This window comes from Chelmon rostratus, chromosome 18 (assembly GCF_017976325.1).
Source record: "Chelmon rostratus isolate fCheRos1 chromosome 18, fCheRos1.pri, whole genome shotgun sequence".
NCBI lineage: Eukaryota > Metazoa > Chordata > Actinopteri > Chaetodontiformes > Chaetodontidae > Chelmon > Chelmon rostratus.
This window is the reverse complement of record NC_055675.1, coordinates 24,713,249-24,736,876: the sequence shown is the minus strand read 5'-3', so window position 1 is coordinate 24,736,876 and position 23,628 is coordinate 24,713,249. Positions and strand designations below refer to the sequence as shown.

Here is a 23,628-nt window from a genome sequence, read left to right as displayed (position 1 = left end):
GTTGATTGGTTGGCCTTGGTTTGACTTGCCTGCTCTAACTGGTTTACAACCATTACTGTGGGTTTAATACTCGACAGTCGTCCTCACCGGGTTCTTGAGGACGTCGTCATCTACGTCGAAGTTGGAGGTGTCAGTGGGCGAGGACACGTCTGGGATATAGGGGGCCTCGGTGGACCGGATGTTGTCCCAGTCGATCCCGCTGAAGAACGGGTGGCTCTTGAAATCGGAGATCCCGTTCAGCCCAAGTCGACGTTCCCTCGAGCAAAGCAGGCGCTGGATCAGATCTTTGGCATCTTCGGACACGTCGGTCACATGGGACGGGAACTGGAAACGGTCCTGGAGACATCAGAGAGAGAGACAGAGAGACAGAGAGAGAGAGACAGAGAGAGAGACAGAGAGAGAGAGACAGAGAGAGACAGAGAGAGAGAGACAGAGAGAGACAGAGAGAGAGAGAGAGAGAGAGAGAGCGAGGGAGATAGAGACAAGCAGACAGACAGTCAGGCAGGCAGGCAGAGAGACAGGCAGAGGGATAATGAGAGAGAAATGCAGAGCAGGACAGCAGCTCATTCGTCCACTGAGGGACGAGTTCAGATTTAGAAAAGAGGAAGTGGGACAAGAGTCTGGAGACAAACAGACCTGGAAACAATCGAGCAGCTGAAACTCATCTGTTCGTCTCATCAGGCTGGACCATCGCTCAGGTTTCTGACTTACACTGATCAGTCACCTGGTTAACTGATGGTCTCTGACGACGTCACCTGGTGACGACTTTTCTTATCAAAATAATCTGACCAAACCATGTCAGACATAAATCTGGGAAGTGTTTTGACTCTAAGGTTTTGTTAAAGAAAGGAGGATCTCAGTGATTTTAAATGAAGTGTGAACAGGATCCACAGGAGAGAGACCAACAGACTGACCTCGTGGTTCATGATCTTGCCATAGGTTTCCACCAGCGACTCGGCGTAGAACGGTGTTTCACCGTACAACATCTCATACATGCAGACCCCAAGAGACCACCAGTCACACTCCGGTCCGTAGCGGCCCATCCCGTCCTCCATCGCCTGCAGGATCTCTGGGGAGATGTAGTCTGGAGTGCCCACCGCCACTGAGGACTGCACCTGCACCGAAACCAGTGAGACCACAGGGCAAGTCCTGAATGCTGTGAGTGGAGGACTCAGGGCAGAAGGTGAGGCCAGTTAACTTTCAGAGCAGCTGAGCTCAGTAGACAGGAACATAAACAGAACTAAAAACTAACATGAACCTATCACACTGACTTTAAGAAGCCTTTTGGAGAGTGATTGTGTTACCGTGCCGTCCTCCATCATGCGGAGACAGGATCCGAAGTCAGCGAGGCGGATGTGACCGTTCACGTCCAGCAGGACGTTGTCCGGTTTGATGTCTCTGTGAAACACATTAAAAACATTCACATTAAACAGGCTGAACTAAAAACGACAGATTCAAAGCTGCCAATCACCTCTGGACACAAAACAGCTGGGATGACCTGGACCATCACACCTGGGCTGTCGTCTCAGGTCACAGTTCCAGGGGTGTGCTCCAACACATAACTCTATCTCTGCTGAACTCACACGTGGTCCCGATTACACACAACAAACTGACTCAAGTCAAAGAGTGACGAAGGTCAGAGCTTCTTCGTGTCCTCTCATCCCGTCTAACTGACAACCAGGAAGGAGAAAACGCTCTCAGGGAGACGTTTGGCTGCCTCACTCACAAAAAATGAGGACATGTGAAGTGAATCTGGTGATTCAGTTCTGGAAACCTCTGATTCATGATTCAATAATCATTTATTTGGAGAGTCAGAAAGGTCCTCTCTGTATTTTTAAACCAGTTTCCCTCTGAGACAGAGTAAAGGCTGGTTGTTATGGTTACAGTCAGACTGAAGACCAACAGACTGTAAATAACAGAGAGAGAGAGCACACAGCACACCTCTCTCCACCATCTCTCACTATGAGCAGGGGTGCACATAACCAGCACACAGGTTCACATGTGACAAAACTCAGAATCACACCAGTGTGGACACTGTGAAGCTGAATCCGTCCAGCAGGTGGCAGTAATGCAACACTTATCAGCCCAACTGACACAGAAATCAACAGTGGAAGAAGAATCTGTCATTGGTCACAACACACATTTATTTTCAACACATTTGACCCAATGAAGTCACAGACTGTGACAGACGTGACGCAGCTGCTTCGGGCTTCAGCCTCCGACAAAGACACGTCAGACTGAAGCTGAGCAGAAGAAGACGTGTCATAGCTTGAAGCTAACAATGAGTGCGATGAAATGTGGTGCAACATCTGTGTCTCACACCACATCGAGCAGACAGACAGGTGTGATCCAGACCGTGTCTGGATGAAGATGGTCGTCATTTTAAAACCAAACCTGTTGGTGTGGACGACACAGCTGCTTGTTTGTGTGCGAGCTGAATCGATGCCACATCACGATTCTACTAGAGCATCATGTCCCCGGCTGTGAGGAGACCACACGACCAACACCACTTCTCACATTTCCAACGACCGGCTACTCCTCCCAGTGCGTGTTCGTCCAGGCAGGAGGTTAAAGTCATCGTCTGAAGTTTCCATCACTTGGTTTTGTTACAGACGGCGGACAGACTGGGGACACAGCCCAGAGTGTGCAGAGACTGAAATGGAACTGGGCCCAGTTTTTACACAGGAAGGAAAACGGAGGCTGCTGAACAGGATGTGACTACATTTCCCAGAAGACACCGCTGCCAGAAAAGAGCGGACTTCCTCTGACACACACACACACACACACACCATTATTTATACTTCAGCGATAGTGTCATGTGACCCTGTGTTTGTTGTGTAGTCAGAGTTCCATAGCCATGGTAACCATGGAAACCACCCCTGTCTGCTGGTTACTGCACAGCTCTCAGCATCACCCCCCCTCCTGTCTGCTGGTTACTGCACAGCTCTCAGCATCACCCCCCCTCCTGGCAGCAGTAGAACCGGTCTAAGCAGTACCTGTGGATGTAGTGCTGCTGGTGGATGGAGTGGATGGCGAGCACCATCTCAGCCACGTAGAACTTGGACATGTCTTCTGGAAGACGATCCTCAAACTTACTGAGCAGAGTCAGCAGGTCCCCGCCCACGTAGTAATCCATCACCAGGTACTGCAGAGCAACACATCAAAATACATGATCAATAACTGCAACCCCCCCAACAGTACTTGTATGAGCAACAGCAGTACTAAACCTAGCGTAGTCGTGTTAGTAATGCTAACCAGATAGTTGTCGTCCTGGAAAGCGTAGTGCAGAGTCGTGATCCACTGGCTGTCCCCTTTAGCCAGGACGTCACGTTCCTCTCTGAAACACGCCGTCTGTACAGGTGACACGGTAACGTGTTAACATCAACATGTAAACTTCAAAAACTACGACTGTGCTGTCATCATGACGTGATCTGGATCAAACAGACCAGAACTGGACCAGAACTGGAGCAGAACTGGACCAGAACTTGACCAGAACTTGACCAGAACTGGACCCACTGTTCCAAGAACCAGGCTACAAACTCACCTCGGCTCTCTTTAACATCTCCCACTTATTGAGAATCTTCATGGCATAAACTCTCTCTGTGTGCTTCATCTTCACCACGGCAACCTGAGGGAGAGGGACGAGAGACATTAACGCTGAGAGAGAGAGAGAGAGACATTAACACTGAGAGAGAGAGAGAGACATTAACACTGAGAGAGAGAGAGAGAGAGAGACACTGAGAGAAAGACAGACAGACAGACAGACAGAGAGAGAGACAGAGAGACAGAGAGACATTAACACTGAGAGAGAGAGAGAGACATTAACACTGAGAGAGAGAGAGACATTAACACTGAGAGAGAGAGAGAGAGAGACACTGAGAGAAAGACAGACAGACAGACAGAGAGAGAGACAGAGAGACATTAACACTGAGAGAGAGAGAGAGAGACATTAACACTGAGAGAGAGAGACATTAACACTGAGAGACAGAGAGAGAGAGAGAGAGAGAGAGAGACTGAGAGAAAGACAGAGAGAGAGACAGAGAGACATTAACACTGAGAGAGAGAGAGACATTAACACTGAGAGAGAGAGACATTAACACTGAGAGACAGAGAGAGAGAGAGAGACTGAGAGAAAGACAGACAGACAGACAGACAGACAGAGAGAGAGAAAGAGAGACAGAGAGACATTAACACAGAGAGAGAGAGACATTAACACTGAGAGACAGAGAGAGAGAGAGAGAGAGACACTGAGAGAGAGAGAGACAGACAGACAGACAGACAGACAGAGAGAGAGAGAGAGAGAGAGACATTAACACAGAGAGAGAGAGACAGAGAGAGACACTGAGAGAGAGACAGACAGACAGAGAAAGAGAGAGAGAGACAGAGACATTAACACAGAGAGAGACAGAGAGACATTAACACAGAGAGACAGAGAAAGAGAGAGAGAGACAGAGAGACATTAACAGAGAGAGAGAGAGAGACAGAGAGACAGAGAAAGAGAGAGAGAGACAGAGAGACATTAACACAGAGAGAGAGAGCAGAGTTCCTCTCCAAAATAAAAGTTTCAGTCTCTGACTTTGATTCTCTGCCTGATCAAATTAAAATGCAGCACATCCTCGGAGAGAACAGAGTCAGCAGCTTAGCAGCAGCTAAATATGTCAAACTGTGTCCCAGACTGAGAGACGACCATCACAACACCTGACACACCTGACACACCTGTCTATACTTACAATCTGCTTTTTTATTTAACTCATGTGTTGCAGAGAAATGGTTCTGATACATGAATATAAATTCATTATTTTCATTATATATTTTTTAAGTTATTATTGTTAATTATCTATTTAATGTACATATCTAATTTTATGTTTCTATATCTAATCTATCTAATCTAATTCTGTGTGAATTATCTGTTGGGTTTTTGTTTTTGCTCGGTTACTTTTGTTGTTGTACTTTGTATTTGTAAGGGCTCTGGATATATTGTTCATCTACAGTCCTGCCAATAAAGCTTATTGAAATTGAGAGACAGACAGAGAGGAGACAGAGACAGAGAGAGAGAGTTGTTGTTGTTGTCACTGCACCAGGTGTGTGCGCTGCAGGTATCTAACTGGCTGATACAAAGCACCTCATCAGGTGAACCTACACTGAGCTGTTTTGATTAACCCGTCAGACTTCTTCTACCTGTCCACACAAAGAGCTCACTGCCACACCTCGACTGTTCAGCTACCTGTAATCACATTCACAGAGTGGATCTGATTGGTCCTGCCTCTGTCTGGTCTACCTGTGAGTCTGTTTACCTGAGTGTTCACGGTGTATCTGTGTGATTGTGAGGACCAGGCTACATCAGAGTGAGGACTGCCCTCACAAGTACAGCAACACAAACCTCTGTGTGTGTTTCTATCCTGAGGCAGCAGGCAGGTGTGGCTCTGACACACCTTTCCTCTGGTATGTGGAGAGAAACACACACACACGCACGCACGCACACGCGCACACACACACACACACACACAGCAGTGTACAGATGTGGTCAGATGCTGATCTCAGCTGATAATGATGTCATCAAACAGCTGGACCTGTAGCACAGCAGCTAATAGTGATGCAACACAGTCTCTGGATCTCGCCTGGGATCCACAACTGATCGCCAGAGTTCCACTCGACTGATGCTCTGCTGAGATCATGATAATATTCAGTGATTTAATATTAACAGTGTTTGTTTCCACAGCACTGCTGACTTAACTGCACGACTTAATGACTGCCAGGAGGCGGAGACATGTTAATGACTGGCAGGAGGCGGAGACATGTTAATGACTGACAGGAGGCGGGGACATGTTAATGACACAGCTAACGGGAGCTGCTAACGGGAGCTGCTAACAGGAGCTGCTAACAGGAGCTGCTAACAGGAGCTGCTAACAGAAGCTGCTAACAGGAGCTGCTAACAGGAGCTGCTAACAGGAGCTGCTAACATTTAATTCATCAGACTGTTCATGGAGACATTTTGACTAAATGTAATGAAAATAAAAAGCTGATGATAGCATACAGCTGACTGTCAGAAACACTTTGACAGGTTTTTATTTCATCTTTTGGTTCTTGGTTCCTCTGCTGCGTTCACAGACATGCTGTGTTGTTGCTTCATGTCATGTTCACTTGCTTTGTCTTTTCAGTAAAGTTGAGAGAACTAAAAAAAACCTGAGCTCCTGTGGGAAGCACAGAGGAAGAAGACAGGAAGCTGTGTTATAAACAGGAAATGCACCGCCACATTTAACTGGAAACACTTCCTGCAGCAACACAGGAAGCGACAGAGTTGTTCTCAGTACACAGAAGCACATGTTCAGTGATACAGGCACTGACTTCTGACTCTTCAATTAATAAATATTATATTAATATCATATTCTCACCCATCTTTCTTCTGAATGATCATGAAAAATAAAAATGAAAATCTGAGTGTTGAAGTTAGAATTACCAGCGGCTGAATGGAGCTACGTACATTTACTCAGGTTTACTCAATTTGAAGGTACTTGTACTTTACTAAGTATTTCCATTCTCTGTTTTACTTGTAAAAGAATATTTTTGCACTGTGGTATTACTACTTTTCCTGAAGTAAAGATCTGAGTACTTCTTCTGTTTATTGTTTATTGAGTTTTAGCTCAGAAAACTTGTGTAAAGTTTCAGTTCTGTGCTGCTGGAGCTTTGCAGCAACACAAGACGTTTTGTGTTATTTTCAGTCAGGGAAGAAGTACTCAGATCTTTATTTCAGGAAAAGTAGTAATACCACAGTGCAAAAATATTCTTTTACAAGTAAAACAGAGAATGGAAATACTTAGTAAAGTACAAGACAAGACCGTAAGACTGTGATGTTTACTGTAACTTCAGTATCTGCTGCCCTCCCTCTGCCCGTCTGTCACACAGCAGCGCTGATAGGCCGTCACTCCGACATGTAGCCAATCAGATAGCGCTGTGGATGGGATGGAGACCACCGCTGCATCAGGACCGGCGCCGCAGCAGCACACTTTAAATCAGCTGATATTATCAGCAGTGAATATCAGAGCCGATAATCAGTCGAGTCGTAGTGCATACAGCTGCAGCCAGTTACTGTTATTATCAATAATATCATCCATAATGTCTGAACAGGGCGAGGAGGAGGAGGAGGAGGAGGAGGAGGAGGAGGAGGTGGTATTCAGCCAGTGTCTGAGGGCAGGAAGCCATCAGAGTTTCCTGCTCACATCAGGATTGTACTTCCTGTCTACCACTTCCTGTTTCTCCTGAAGATTTTTCAAGTGAACTACTGAGAAAGAGGAGGAAGAACACGAAGAAGAAGGACGGACCGGTGGGGGCTCAAAGGTCAAAGGAGATTCTTACCTCTCCAAAAGCTCCTCGTCCAATCACCTTCAGCATCTCAAAGTCGTCCCTGTGCAGACGCATGTCCTTCACTGTGGTGGTGAAGGGTTTCACTGAGGACACACAGAGGACACAGAGGACACACAGAGGACGCACAGAGGGCGCACAGAGGACACAAAGAGGACACAAAGAGGATGCACAGAGGACACAAGTGGACACAAAGGGGACGCACAGGGGACACACAGAGGACGCACAGAGGACACACAGAGGACACAAAGAGGACGCAGAGGACACACAGAAGACGCACAGAGGACACACAGGGGACACAGAGGACACACAGAGGACACAGAGGGCGCACAGAGGACACAAAGAGGACACAAAGAGGATGCACAGAGGACACAAAGAGGACGCACAGAGGACACACAGAGGACGCACAGAGGACACACAGGGGACACACAGGGGACACAGAGGACGCACAGAGGACACACAGAGGACGCACAGGGGACACACAGGGGACACACAGGGGACACACAGAGGGCGCACAGAGGACACAAATAAGACACAAACAACAAACAAATATTAGAAAGTGTATCAATATTATACAAATATCAAGATTGTACAACTACACAAACTTCTATGTTTTACTGTTTACTCACACACACACACACACACACACACACTCACACACACTCACAGTAACACAAAGATCATATAAATCCATGAATATCACAGAAAGGTCACTTCTGTGTGACTGAAACAGGATCAAACAGACGTATAAACAGGGTCTACACTGAAACAAGCCAGCTGGTTGTTGTTCTCGTTGCTCTCAGCTGAACTGAAGCTCTGAGGAGATCAATCAAACCTGGACTTCACAGATATCAATCACTGTCCCCCATCTGACCCGGTTTACCATCACCACTTGTGGCTTTACTGAAGCACCGCAGAGACCAGAGAGGCCGGTTCTTAGTTTCTAATTTTTCATGATCGGCAATCAGACTGAAGCGGCGAGAGTATTGATGAAGCAGCAGACTGATGAACAGGATCTATACGATCGATCACATCCATCAGTTACACTGAGTGATGCTGAAAACAGGTGGGGCACTAGGACCCTGCAGACCCTGCAGACCCTGCTCCTCATTCATCTTTTATTCATCTGCACATTTGTATCTGGGTCAAACGCGCGCACACACACACACACACACACACACACACACACACACACACACACACACACACACACACACACACACACACACACACACACACACACACACACACACACACACAGGCATTAATGGAAAGACACTAACACACACACATAAACACACCCACATTTACACACAGGCATTGCTACAAACACACACATGCACATTAATACAAACACAGTAACACACACACACACATTAACACACACGCACATTAACACACGCACATTAACACACGCACAAATTAACACTCACACACACACATTAATACAAACACACTAACAAACATTAACACACACACACACACACACACACAGAGGCATTAACAGAAACACACACTTATGAACTACAGCCTGAACTACAGCCTGAACTACAGCCTGAACTACAGCCTGAACTACAGCCTGAACTACAGACTAAACTACAGCCTGAACTACAGACTGAACTACAGCCTGAACTACAGACTAAACTACAGACTAAACTACAGCCTGAACTACAGACTGAACTACAGCCTGAACTACAGCCTGAACTACAGCCTGAACTACAGACTAAACTACAGACTAAACTACAGCCTGAACTACAGCCTAAACTACAGACTAAACTACAGCCTGAACTACAGCCTGAACTACAGACTAAACTACAGCCTGAACTACAGCCTAAACTACAGCCTAAACTACAGACTGAACTACAGCCTGAACTACAGACTAAACTACAGACTAAACTACAGACTGAACTACAGCCTAAACTGCAGACTAAACTACAGCCTGAACTACAGACTAAACTACAGCCTGAACTACAGCCTGAACTACAGCCTAAACTACAGACTAAACTACAGCCTGAACTACAGCCTGAACTACAGACTAAACTACAGACTAAACTACAGCCTGAACTACAGCCTGAACTACAGCCTAAACTACAGACTAAACTACAGCCTGAACTACAGCCTGAACTACAGACTAAACTACAGACTAAACTACAGCCTGAACTACAGCCTGAACTACAGACTAAACTACAGCCTGAACTACAGCCTGGACTACAGCCTGAACTACAGCCTGAACTACAGACTAAACTACAGACTAAACTACAGCCTGAACTACAGCCTGAACTACAGACTAAACTACAGACTAAACTACAGCCTGAACTACAGCCTGAACTACAGCCTGAACTACAGACTGAACTACAGCCTGAACTACAGCCTGGACTACAGCCTGAACTACAGACTGAACTACAGATTAAACTGCAGACTAAACTGCAGACTAAACTACAGACTGAACTACAGATTAAACTACAGTCTACAGCCTGAACTACAGTCTACAGCCTGAACTACAGACAGCAGGTGATCACGTTCTGCTTTATTTATGATTTACATATAGTCCAAACATCTTTAGAAACAGGATTGTTGTTGTGTAGCCCTAAACAAGACCTGGATATTCCTGAAAACCAGACTGACTTCCATCAACTCAGGGACCCTCAGAGGACTCATGGAGCTCATCACATACAGACAGGTATCAGGTTCAGGTGCTGACTAACCTGCTGTCATTTGATGTCTCCATGTGGGTCCACAAGCTCTGATGATGCAAGATGACATCACCAAAACTATCCAATTTGAGTTCCCTGGAACTTACATCAAACAGTAAATGTTGATGAGGGAGTGGTTTATGTTTCTAGTCTTCCTCGATTTGTTCTCATCAGTCTGTCACCTGTCCAACCTGTCTGAATTTACACACAAGGTTCACACCTGACACCTGTACATATGGAGTTCACACCTGACACCTGTACATACAAGGTTCACACCCGACACCTGTACATACGGGGTTCATACCTGACACCTGTACATACAAGGTTCACACCCGACACCTGTAGATATGGGGTTCACACCCGACACCTGTAGATATGGGGTTCACACCCGACACCTGTACATATGGGGTTCACACCTGACACCTGTACATACAAGGTTCACACCTGACACCTGTACATATGAGGTTCACACCTGACACCTGTACATACAAGGTTCACACCTGACACCTGTACATATGAGGTTCACACCTGACACCTGTACATACAAGGTTCACACCTGACACCTGTACATATGGGGTTCACACCTGACACCTGTACATACAAGGTTCATACCTGACACCTGTACATACAAGGTTCACACCTGACACCTGTACATATGGGGTTCACACCTGACACGTGTACATACGAGGTTCATAAACCAGTTTCTAAACCAGTGGAGTGTTTGTGTGAACTGGTTTGAACATGATTGAAACCAGTTTTAAAGAACTCTGGTCTCTCGGGGTGCAGGATCAGGACTATGTGTGTGTACTCACACCTGCAGGCGGTGTTCCCTTTATAAATCACCTGTACTCCAGTCCCCCTGCTAACCTGCACACGTGGACCAGCCTCACATCCCGCCCTCCACACACCTCCACACACCTCCACACCATAAATGCAAAGCACCTCATGAGTGCTGATGCGTATCAATATGCGCCGATCAAAGGTTCTTTACAGGTGGGGGAGCTGGGGGCTGAGGTGGAGCTCAGACAGCACATGTTTAGTGAAACAAAAGAAAAGGCAGCGAGCGGCGACCCGCTGCTGTCAGTGCAGCGAGTGAAACAGGCAGGACAGGACCAGACGGTCTGAAGCTGGAGGCAAAGGAAACCACCGCACCCACCATCAGATATCACGTCACACTGCTGACGCTCCACCTGCAGCTGGTTGGTCACGCTCTGATGACATCATACAGCCGCCCTCTCCTCGGCCTGTGGGACAGTGCTGAAGAAACACTGACCTCTTCATCATCAGTCTGTTGCACATTGTGACGCTCTGATCAGTGCCAGTCTGACCAGTTAACGGTTCTGGACTCCTGAACGAGACTTCAGGCTGATTATTTATAGAAAGCTGCAGTTTGAGTGAATTTAGGTCAGAGAGAGAAACGATGACGCTTCTACATCAGGAAGATAATCAGAAACTAGTTTCACCAGCTGTTAGTGTGTCAGGATGTGTCAGACTCAGATCAATACATCAGCGATCAACACATCGATCAACTGACTTCATCACAACATCAGACACTCAAACGGCTCCTGAAACCAGGCCAGGCCAAACCAGGCCAGGCCAAACCAGGCCAGACCAAACCAGGGCAACCGTGCTTAGGAACAGGCTGAGCCAGAACAAAGTGGACCAGAGTGGGACAAAGTCCTGAAACATCCCAAACCAACACGGAAACTGTTGAAGGACACCTGGAGCCCTTCAAGGGCAACATCCACACGTCCACATGGCTCCGCCCCTTCAGAAGCCCTGAAACGAGACTTTCTGACCCGGTTTCAGTTTGAAAACTCCAGACCTGCATTAGAGTCCGGACAGGTGGAAAATGACGATACACGCGGCCGCGCTAGCTTCCTGACTGGATCTTATCGGTGACAATGTGTCCTTCCCCAACCGTATCCAGATCACATGACCATTTTCAGGAAGAAAACAAAGTGATACATGTACGAGGGAGACGCAACCAGGAGACAGAGAAGACACGAGGGAGACGCAACCAGGAGACAGAGGAGACACGAGGGAGACGCAAGCAGGGCGTCGAGGAGACACGAGTGAGACGCAACCAGGAGGCCGAGGAGACACAAGTGAGACGCAACCAGGAGGCCGAGGAGACACGAGGGAGACGCAACCAGGAGGCCGAGGAGACACGAGGAGGACGCAACCAGGAGACGGAGGAGACACGAGTGAGACACAACCAGGAGACGGAGGAGACACGAGTGAGACGCAACCAGGAGGCCAAGGAGACACGAGTGAGACGCAATCAGGAGACAGAGGAGACACGAGGAGGATGCAAGCAGGAGACCGAGGAGACACGAGTGAGACGCACACAAAAGGCAGGAGACACGAGGGAGACGCCTGTTGACCCTCACTGACACAGGAGGGAAATAAACTACGTGAGTAAATTATGTTTTGGTTTGATCCATCAGTGCTTAAAAGTGGACGAACGACGAGTAAACATGGCAAACAGAGACAGGACGCTCCGTCGACTCTCAGAGCTGACCTGTGGCGGCATTTCTGTTTCCCGTTTCAAGAACTGACGACTGACCAACGCAAAACGACGACTCTCAGCTACGCTACAGGAAACACAGCTAACATGAGAAGCCGTTTGGCACATCGCCACGGAAACCAGCTCAAATCACAACAACAACCAAGCTTCAGCCAGACCGAAGGGGGCTGAAAGAAGAATCTGGAGCTCAGCTTCCCCAGAACAGACCAGAGACCAGAGAACAGAGACCGGAGGGCGGTTTCCCCAGAACAGTCCAGAGCTGAAGAAACAACACGAAGAATATACAGCCAGAGACCAGAGACCAGAGACCGGAGGGCGGTTTCCCCAGGACAGTCCAGAGCTGAAGAAACAACACGAAGAATATATAGCCAGAGACCAGAGACCAGAGACCAGAGACCAGAGACCGGAGGGCGGTTTCCCCAGGACAGTCCAGAGCTGAAGAAACAACACGATGAATATACAGCCAGAGACCAGAGATCAGAGACCAGAGGCCAGAGACCAGAGACCAGAGACCAGAGGCCGGTTTCTGCGGTCCACTACGATGGATTCAGAGGTTAGCAAACACGCTACAGTAGCATCAAGGCCTCGCTGGTTCTGTTGCTCATGGTTACGAGGACTTTTCATGCCAGTTTCTTCGCACATGCTTCGGTCATGGCGGCTACTTTTATTCGTTTCATGAAAGAAGAAAAACAGAAGCGCTTGAATTTAAAAACAAATAAAAAGGTTTTATGTTAATTCTTCGTTTCATTTTTCTTTTTTTAAACATCACAATAAATATTGTGTTGTGGAGTTTTTATCAAGGTATTACCATCCAACAGTTTTAGGTATTATTACATCCGTGTGTACTACAAATCAAAGTCCTGCACTCCTGTTTTACAGCAGCTGTCCTGTGAGAACCTCGTATCTCAGACAAACAGCCTGTTTTCAGTCTGTGACGAAGCATTTTCAGCTGATCCAAGAGGCTTTTAAACAGTTTATTCAGCTGAAGAAGACATGAAGGAAAACTTCATCCTTCAGTTCATCACAAACATTCAACACATCTGGAGATACAAGCTTTTCACTAACAGGAAGGAATCTGAAAGCTGTCGGATCAATGCTGCAGAGAAGAAGAATATTTGATTTGATGATGATGATGATGATGAAACAGCAGCAGCCATGTTTCCCTGCCTGGTCATTTTAATGATAATCTGTTCGTCGGTCTCTGCCCCGGTCCCCGCCCTGGTCCCCGCCCCGGTCCCCGTAACGCCAGCAGAGCGTAAAAAACGGACACACAAATACCAACATAAAGCCGGTCCCCCCTGACAGCCAAGACGTCCTCCAGCGATGGACGCTGACCCCTCTAATCTGACTCCAGATCAGCTTTGTGTCAACTCTGTATTTCGACTCCCGTTACTTTCAGTGACAGTTCCACCTCGCCGTCGGTCCAACAAAGACCCCTCTGGTCTGACGTTTCACCTCTGCTGGTCTTCCTCCGTCATAGAAACAAACGGCTGCTTCCTGTTGACAGCAGGCAGCGCCCAGTCCACCTAAACCCCCTGAACCCCCCCACAGCAAACCTGTCAGAGCCTTCTGAAACTAAGCTGGAAACCCCTGGAACCTCTTTCCAGCACTCTCAAGGCTCCCTGGCCCTCTCCAGTGCTTCATACCCCTCAAACTTCTTGAACGTCAGTGAAAGCCCCTGATACTTTTTTAATGTCCCCCGCATGCCATGAAAAAGCTCTAAGTTCAGTCAAACATGCCCAGAGACCTCCATTAATACCCCTTGACCCCCCTGAGCCTCTCAAGGATCCCCTGGAACCTCTTTCAAGCCCTCTGGAGGACGCCTGAACCGCCGTGAGACTTCTCTGAGGGACCCTGAACCTCCCTGGAGGTCCGCAAAGAGTCCCAGTGCGCACCTGACCCTGTTCGACGCCCCCTCCGGTTCTCCGGGGAGCACCTGGACCCTCCGTAGTAAGTGTTGAGAATAACTGCAGGTCCAGGACCAGGACCAGGTCGGGTTTGGCTCTTACCCCACTCCAGGAAGTCGGTGACGTGCTTCTCCCTCTTCAGGGGGGACTGGGAGCACTCGGTGTAGAAACAGAGCAGGAGGTCCAGCAGCGCCTCCACACTCAGACAGCCCGCCGCCTTCTGCTCCAGCAGCAGCTCCTCCAGCCGCTTCAGACGGACCTGAGCCGACATCCTGACCCGGGACAGTCACCCGCCGCTCCCGTGACAAACCGACACCAGCCGCGCCGCACAGTCCGAGTGTACCCCGCCGCCCAGGCTCCGTTTCCTGCCGAGTCCAGCCGAGCTCAGCCTGCTAGCTGCAGCTAGCTCGTTAGCTCCGGGAAAACATTCCCGACATTTTGAGCCGTCTGGGTGTCGGTGAGTCTCCGCCGGTTACGTCGGTCTGTCGTGTTGAGAGCCGTTCAGCCTGCAGGCCCCCGTCTGTCCGTCCTCCACATCGGCTTTAATCCCGGCAAATCTGGACTTTCCTCTCAGAAGTCGGGATGTCGGTCAGCCGTCGACTCTCTCAGGTTGGCCGCCGCTGCTCCATGTCCTGGGTCGGTGTTTCAGCTCGGTAACATGTCCGGGAGCTCCGGGACGGACTCGGGTTCAAACACAATCACCCCCAGCACCGTGTGGGAGCCTGCGGGGGGATTACAGAGGCTTTTTCGGTAGTTTGAGGTTGGCTGCCGGTGTGGCTGCTCGCTGGGAATATGGCTGAACCCAGATCGGATCGTTGGGAACAAGCAGCAGACACTCAAACCCACTTCCTGTCACGGAGAGTTTCATAATAAAAGCACCAACACCGCCCCGAATCAGTGTCAGGATGTCGAACAACGCGCGAATATAGTGCAATTTATCGAGAAACACTAATTCTGCAAATACTACAGCTCAGTGTTTCCTCAGTGAGTCGATTAATTGTTTGGTTGATAAAATGCCAGGAAATAGTGAAGGACATTTATGAAAAAGGACAGAGTCCTCAGACGTCTCGATTTGTCCAAAACAGAAAAACAGCATCTTATCCGAGAATCTGTTCAAATGTTTAGTTCTGTCTGAAGCTGAAATTATTCGTCAATTAATCAATTTGTCAATCAGAATCAAAACAGAAAATTGACTGATTTTAATGAAGGGTTCTTTAAATTGTTCCAGATTTTCTCTTTTCCCGTTTTCTGTCTCAGTAAACTGAATATTTTGGAGGTTTATTGGTCAAAGACCTTTGAAAATGTGAACTTGGAGTTTAGGAAAGTGTCATTTTTGTGAAGTCAAAAACAGTCGAGTAATAGAATAGAATAGAAAAGCGGTGAAATTTGTGTATGTATTCAACTGATATTAACTGATGCCAATTTAAAAAAGTAAGAGATTTCTGATGTTCTTGTGTTTCATATTTTTTTTAAGTAACAAATAAAGATATTTAAAAATAAAGTTTAAAGATGCCTTTCAAATGAAAGAAAACCAGATTAAATCAGAGAAAGCCTGAGACGGTCTGTTCATATGAATCATAATATTGGAACAGTTACAAAACCAAACTCATTAAAAGCTGGCAGGCATTTAAATGACAGAAACACAATAAAATAAAGGGAATAAAATGAAGAGTTTATTACGTTAACAGTTCAAGATGGGCATGAAATTCAACCTCTGCTGCGCCTCTACGTTATTTTATTTTGAAGGATGATATCCCGGCCCCGGAAGTCAGTACCTGCTGCTCTGTGCTGACCTGACTCACCTGTCTGTCTCTCCCTGAGGAACACCGAGGCCCCGCCTTCCCGCACCGGAAATGCCGTGATTGACAGGAGCCGGGAGAGACTGGTACCGCCCCCAGCAGAGCGGCACACCGGGTCTGACGTCATCGATGTGACGTCATCACAGGATGCCCGTGAAAAAGGCCTTTCTGTTTCTTTCTGAGCTCATCTCTGTAGTGTTCATTCAGAATTCATGTTACAGCAAAACATGAGTACAGGATGCAGTTTTCTATGACGAGACTTTACGGTTCATTGTTTCCTGGAAATAACTGATCTGATGATCAAAGTGAAGGTGAGGTGATTTCCCTTTGAATCAGTGCTCAGGTCGAGAGGAAACTTGTGTTTTAAAAGGCAGGAAGTCGAGCTGAATGGAGTGAATCCAACCCTAATGACTGAAATGTCTGTCTTTTCTTTCTTTTTGTTTTGGTGAATGAACACGGACACGACAGCAGGAGGATCCTTGTGTGGACGTGTGATCACGTGATGACAGATTCATTCGTCTCTTCTGGTTAAAAGCGTTTTGGTTGTTTTCCTGCCATCAGGCTTCCAGCTTTACATTTGAACCCTTCTGTTTCCTGTGGATGGAAGTTTACTTCCTGTTTGTCATCAGTCTGCAGTTCTTCAGAGCGACTTTTATTTTGTCATCCGAAAAGCTGCTTTTCACTCCCCTTTGAAACATTTTCAGTTTTGATTGACAGCTTCCTGTTCACACCTGCATGAACAGGTGTGACCTGGAGGCCTTCTGAACACCTCATTACTCCTCCAGCTCTTCATTCAAGTCATCAAACCTGCTCTGACCGACACTCTGAATATTGATTATTGACTGAATATCTTCTGTCTGTCACAACAAGCTGATGATGACTGCAGTCAGAAACAGATGAGAGGAGCTAGCAGCAGCTAATGAGCAGTAAACAGAGTCCAGCTGAGGCTGATGGGACTCATGTGGACCTCACAGGTTCACAAGAGATGAAGAGGAGATTGTCCCAACCAGCTCACATTTAAACGCTCTTATTATTACTAGTGATTATGATTAGAATGATTAGTATTATAGTAATAAATGATTCGCTGGAACGATCCAACCCGGACTCAGTTAAATTCAGTTTAAATAGTGATTTGTGTATTTTGATGAAGTGCAACATCTGGCAGGATCATGTTCAGGAGCTGCACTGCTCTTTTCTACCACATGGTGGTGCTCACACTGTGACGGTGTCGGTGTTTAACCACTGAACGTTTGGCATGTTTCAGTGAAATGAAAAATGCATCAAACACGTTCATTATGAACTTTCATGACTTGGCAGAAACTTGGATCAAAGTACTTTCTTTGACTCTTTATGATGTATTTGCATTTATTTAAATGACTCTGGGTCAGTGAAGTGTCAGTAAGTTAGATATTGTCGACTTGTCTGCAGACATTTTAAAGGACAATAACTGAAATTCAAGATTCGACTTTTTGACAGTTTATAAAAGGACAACCAGCATCATGATTAACCCCCACAGTCTGTGTCTGTGGGGGTTAATCTGAGCGTGTACATTTAGAAACAGAAAGCTACAGACTGAACTGTTGGGGTGCATTTAGTCGCTTTAAATGGACCCAGACTAGAAGTCTGCAAGTCAAGAACAGTCTTGAAGAGGTCCTGTGATACGACTGAAAGCTCAGGAACTGCTTCCAAATGGACTTTTATTTTCTGACTTAAGTAGAATGAACTTTGAACCTCAGTCGGAGTCTCTGTGTCCACATGGCTTCAGAGTCTCTGTGTCCACATGGTTTCAGAGTCTCTGTGTCCACATGGTTTCAGAGTCTCTGTACCCACATGGCTTCAGAGTCTCTGTGTCCATACTTCAGTCTTCTTGGTCTTCTTCAGTGGGACACAGGGTTTAAACGACACCATCTAGCGAGACGGCTCATCGAGGTGTAAAGTATGTGGACACGCTGTCGTGGACACATCGTGTCCTGCTGATGGTCCAGCTGGTGAATGGGGGTTGGAGATTTCTCAGCTTATTTCAAGGCTGATTAGCTGTAAGGAGATTAGACGTGCAGGTTTATGGACGCCTCAAAACTCTTTTTCTCAGCCGCAATATTTGCTTCACCGCTCTGAAACCGCGGCACAACTCAGCCGCCTCGAGGACGATGGGAGACCGGAGGGAAGACGGACGAGCGGCTGGATGTCCGACAGCTTTACGACATCGAGGTAAAATTCTGTCTTTGTCTTTAGCATCGTGCGGCTAACACACTCAGCTCATCTCAGCTCGATGAGTCAACGGCTCTGATTTTCTAAAACGGTGTTAATGAAGGACTGTTTACGACAGATCAGCTTCAGAAGTTATAAAATGCTTCCAGTTTGCAGGTGAGGTCTTGGTTCTGATGGCGTTAACTGCAGTTCAGGGTGACAGGAACTTTGATCTGGACAGTTTGTGTATCTGCCTTTAACTACACACATCCAAGATGTTTTCTCTGAGGAAGACGCTCCTCTCTGAGTGTCGTGGGGGAGGGGTCGGTCTTCCCAGGGAAACGTCTTGACTGCTCAGAAACAGTTTGATCAGGGAGGAAAGAGGTTTTCACACTGAACAGATTCTGATCAGCAGCAGAGAAAGTCTGTGATTCAGACTTTCAGGGAACAGAAGGCTCGTGCTCACTCACTCGTTCATGTTCGATATTTCAGCACCACGTTGTTAAACTCTGACCTTCTTGCTTCCTGCAGCAGCCACTTCCTGGTTGTGGAGTCGTGGACTGCGGTCAAGAGTACCTAAAATACCTCGTTAAGCTCCTTATGATGCTCTGCAGAGAGCAGCCTCTGTCATTCTCCCTCCTCTTCCCCCCAGCTCTGCTCTGAGAAAAGGCCCACCCTGAACCCGGACCTCTGACCGCGGAGTCTCCCAGACCCCCGTGGACTGGATGTGATGCAGCAACAGACTGTATGAGCGGCTCATGACTGCTGGATTTGAAGAGCTTGGTTTTATGAAGTGGAACAGACCTGACTGGGACAAATGTTGACGTGTTTTTGACCCCCGAAAGGTTTGTAATGCAGCACCTAGTGGCCACAAGTGGCACAGCACCTTAAGGTACTCCTGTGTTTTGGCCATGTTTGCAGCCACTTGGACCTGATCCACATAAGAACCGCGGCGCCGGCATGGCAGTCGGTAAGGTGACCTTCACCAAGGTGGAGAGAGAGAAACTGGCCGAGGTCCTCTGGCTGCTCAACTGGATCTCTGTGCTGACAGGAGCTATCCTTTTTGGCCTTGGCTTATTTCTCAAAGTAGAAATTCAGAAATGGCAGGAAGTGATGTCAGAGCAGGGGATCCTTTATGTACCGCATACGCTGATCACCACAGGCCTGGCGGCCTGCTGCATCAACTTCCTGGGTGGGAAGATCTGCCTGGACTGCGCTGACACCAACAAGTTCATGCGCTGGAAGCTGGTGATGATGCCGTACATCATCTGCACCTTGTTCTTTACCACCTGCGTCCTGGCAGGGGCGCTCATGTGCTACAGCATCCGCAGCCAGCTGGAGGAGGCGCTGTTCCTGGGCCTGAGGAACACCATGAGGTATTACAAGGACACGGACACGCCGGGCCGCTGCTACCTGAAGAGGACTCTGGACTCGCTGCAGATCCAGTTCCAGTGCTGTGGGAACACCGAGTACCGCGACTGGTTCCACATTCAGTGGATCAGCAACCGCTACCTGGACATGACCAGCAACACAGTAATGGAGTAAGTGGAGCCAGATCTACTGTGATCCACCGCAGTCTTTCTGAATATCTGTTCAGATATATCTGTTCATCCTCGTGGATCTCAGTCGATCCTACTGGATTCCAGCAGATTCATTCTGTGTCGAGTACATTCCAGAAGTTTTTAGTGGATCCGGTTGAATATGAGCAGATCTATATTGTTAGGCAGATCCTTCTGGAATCCAGTTAGATTTTAGGTGGATTTCAGTGATGTATAGTAGATTGTAGCTGAGTCCAGTGTGACCGAGCCAGAGATCATCCTACATTTAAAACGTGTTCGAACACAAAGCTCATTTTACGTTTTTTCACTCTCACGTCTCGAGTTAAAAACACGTTGAACAAACATCTTTTTCCAAACTGTCCGACTCCACGTCATGAATGTAGGTCTTTTTCACTAATAAATCACAGACACACAAGAATAAAACATGATTAATGTAAAGTGAAAATGATGAACAGATGACATCAGTGAAGTAAAAAGAAGGTGAGATGAGTTTAGTCAAATCAGTAAACTAAACTAGTGCAGCTGGCAGTTAGCAGCTAGCAGTTAGCAGTTAGCAGTGATACTCACACTGATAAAGTAATATTGTGATATTTCTCTGGCTTTGTTTACTCATATGCTTCCTGCATTTTTTGCATGAATGAATTTTACCTGATGAACACCTGAGGACAGAAAAGTCAAAGACAAAATGAGTAGAAGTGAGTGACAGAGCCAGTGGCGTGCACAGGGGGGGGCAGGGGGGGCGACCACCCCCCCTCTGTGCACGCCACTGGACAGAGCGCAGGATTTTACAAACCAGATCCCATGACTCTGTCTGAAGTCCTTCAGGTGTCTGAGGTCTCAGTGGACCATCATCTCTCACCTGAAACCAGGACAGTGAATGACGACCAACCATGTGATCATATTTTATACCATGTGGGTCATAGATGGAGATGTGAGGAAATAAACAGACAGTAAACAGAGTACGTTCAGATCGAGGCCACTCGTCCTCTGCAGTTCAGGCTGGAATCTGTTTGAGTCAAATGTCAAAGGATTAATGAGGCTTAACCAACCAGGTTCAACTCAGGTCCAGGAGACTCAGTATAACCTGTCTGCAGGATTTATAGACCATCTGTTTACACACAGCTGAGCACAAGTTCACCTGCCTGTTACCTCACCTGCCTGTTACCTCACCTGCCTGTTACCTGATCCTGTGGTTCATATGAACGCTGAGAAATGAGCGTCAAACTTGATTTATAGGGTGTGTCAGCTGTAGTAGCCATAGCCGTCGTAGTAGTAGTAGTAGTAGTAGTAGTAGTCGTAGTCGTCGTAGTCGTAGTAGCAGTAGCCGTCATAGTTGTAGTAGCAGTAGTCGTCGTAGTCGTTGTAGTCGTAGTAGCAGTAGCCGTCGTAGTCGTAGTAGTTGTAGTAGCAGCAGCAGCAGTAGTCGTCGTTGTCGTAGTAGTAGCAGTAGTTGTCGTAGCAGCAGTAGTAGTAGCCGTCGTAGTCGTCGTAGTCGTAGCAGTAATCGTAGCAGCCGCTCACACCTGGCCGTCTGCTCCCTTCATGCAGCCGTCTCAGGAGTAACGTGGATGGGAAATACCTGATGGACGCCGTTCCCTTCAGCTGCTGCAGCACCTTTTCCCCTCGGCCCTGCATCCAGCAGCAGCTCGGCAACAGTTCGGCCCATTTTAATTACGACCGGCAGAGCCAGCGGCTGAACCTGTGGAGGAGGGGCTGCCGACAGGCCCTGATGGACCACTACACGAGCATCATGCAGTCCATCGGCCTCACCGTGCTCCTCATCTGGCTGTTTGAGGTACTGCATGTAGCATCAGTTTCATCTGTGTTCAGAACAGACCTCAGAGCTGCTGTTCTGGCTCCAGTTTAGTTTGGCATGAAGCCCTCGGCACGCTTCATCATACAGAAACACCCTCTCCACAACATTGAGTTGTCAGAGCTGGGGGGGCTGACAGTGTGACATCACACCCACTTCACTCACTGATTGGTCAGCTGTGTAAAAGCAGGTCGTGTTTGGATACAACTGAGGTCAAACTGTGTTGAAAATGTATGAATATCATGTCCCCCCCCCCCCCCCCCCCCGTGCCTTTCACTCCACCCTCCAGGGAGGGTTGGGGCTGTTGACAACAGATAGAAACAGTCGTATGAATTTATGAGCCTAACGCGACCCATGATCTGTTTCTGCTGATGTGCAGCCGTCCGTGCTACGTTAAAGACACCCCGTTTTTCTTCTCCCCCCAGCTGCTGGTCCTGACGGGAGTCCGCTACCTGCAGACAGCAATGGAGAACGTTCTCCGGCTGGGGGATCCAGATTCAGAGTCTGACGGCTGGATCCTGGAGAACAGCTTGGCAGAAACGGCTCGGTCCAACTTTAATGTCATCAAGAACCTGGGGAAGTGTTACCAGGTCGACGACGACCCCAACATCAACGTCCCGACCACTGCGGCCGAGCAGGAGGTCCCGTCCCACCAGGTCCAGGTCCCTGTGACCAGCTAGTGTCCAGCCTGAGCGGTCATGAACCCCTGGAAGAGCAGGATGAGCTGGAACCTCTCAGGTTAAACATGCTCTGCTGATGCATCTTAAACTCAGACCATGAATCACTTCCGGCCTCATGAGGCTCTGCAGTGAAAAAGTTTTCATCCTGCGAAGCCAAACGAAAGCTCAATGGATGGGATGGATGGGATGGATGGCATGGCGATATTAAGGAATGTTAGAACTATTATAAGGAACAGTATGAACATCTGAGGTGAATCTGACTGATGCAGGACCAGACGGTTCTCTCAAACCTCAGTGTCATCTCCATCTTTCTGTTTCCTGTTTTCATTTATGTTTGTTTTGTTCACATCCTGCTGATGTTCATGTTTTCTACTGACTTTCATTTTCTTTATCAGCTGTTTGTTCACTCAGGCTCCAGGTTCTGGACTCAACTCTTCCACCGGAATGAGAACAAAAAGGCTCCAGTTTAACACCAGAAAGGATCTCTGAATATAAAATAATAACTCAGGGTGCTCAGAAGGCGCTTTATATTTTCTCACTGAACAAACAAAAGAGTCTGTTCTCTGAGGCAGGAATGCTGGACTGATGTGGATCACTGGGGAACACAAGACAATCTGGCACAGGACAGGGGACACGCAGACTATATATACACCAGGTAACGAGGAACAGGTGGAGACAATCAGGGCGGGGCAGACAGACAGGTGGGAAACACCAGGAAGTCAAGGGCCTGAAACGAGAGGAGAGTTAGTTTTCACAATAAAACAGGAAGTGATGACAAAGACCAGACGCCAGGGGAACAACACCTCAACAGACCCGTCGAGACAGAACACAGAAGTACTGATGTTGGACAGTTTGCAGCTCGTACAGAATCATAAAGTGATGAGCTGTGCAGAAAACATCCAGCCAATCACAATCCAGTTCTCAGCACAGAGGTCCAAGATGTGGCTAGGCTATCTTAGCACAAAGACTAGCTCCGTCTAAGAAACAGATAACTCCCAGTCTGTGTGCTGACTCTGAGTCAGAGGTCAGAGGACACCATGCGAGGGTTTATGAGCTTTATTGATCTCTCAGATCACAGTTCAGATCACAGTTCAGATCACA

The 23,628-nt window shown here is 47.6% G+C and overlaps 2 protein-coding genes across 4 annotated transcripts in view; one reads left to right on the top strand and one right to left on the bottom strand.

The window, feature by feature from the left end:
• The window catches only part of cdc42bpb (CDC42 binding protein kinase beta (DMPK-like)), a 40,453-nt gene extending 25,152 nt beyond the window's left edge, over window positions 1-15,301 (bottom strand). For all 3 annotated transcript variants that reach the window (XM_041958182.1, XM_041958184.1, XM_041958183.1), the window contains exons 1-8: window positions 14,592-15,301; window positions 7,354-7,445; window positions 3,545-3,628; window positions 3,256-3,351; window positions 2,997-3,145; window positions 1,305-1,398; window positions 915-1,115; window positions 88-336 (exon numbers count right to left, since the gene is read on the bottom strand). In XM_041958182.1, coding sequence (XP_041814116.1) covers window positions 88-336; window positions 915-1,115; window positions 1,305-1,398; window positions 2,997-3,145; window positions 3,256-3,351; window positions 3,545-3,628; window positions 7,354-7,445; window positions 14,592-14,760 — 1,134 coding nt within the window. In that variant the 5' untranslated portion in view covers window positions 14,761-15,301. The remainder of the gene's footprint in view (window positions 1-87; window positions 337-914; window positions 1,116-1,304; window positions 1,399-2,996; window positions 3,146-3,255; window positions 3,352-3,544; window positions 3,629-7,353; window positions 7,446-14,591) is intronic.
• Window positions 15,302-19,435: 4,134 nt separating this feature from the next.
• Window positions 19,436-23,204, top strand: LOC121622234 (photoreceptor outer segment membrane glycoprotein 2-like). Its single transcript, XM_041959143.1, has 3 exons — window positions 19,436-20,016; window positions 21,583-21,829; window positions 22,273-23,204. Exons 1-3 carry the CDS (start codon window positions 19,436-19,438, stop codon window positions 22,525-22,527), a joined length of 1,083 nt encoding a protein of 360 aa, XP_041815077.1. The 3' UTR covers window positions 22,528-23,204.
• Window positions 23,205-23,628: the final 424 nt, after the last annotated feature.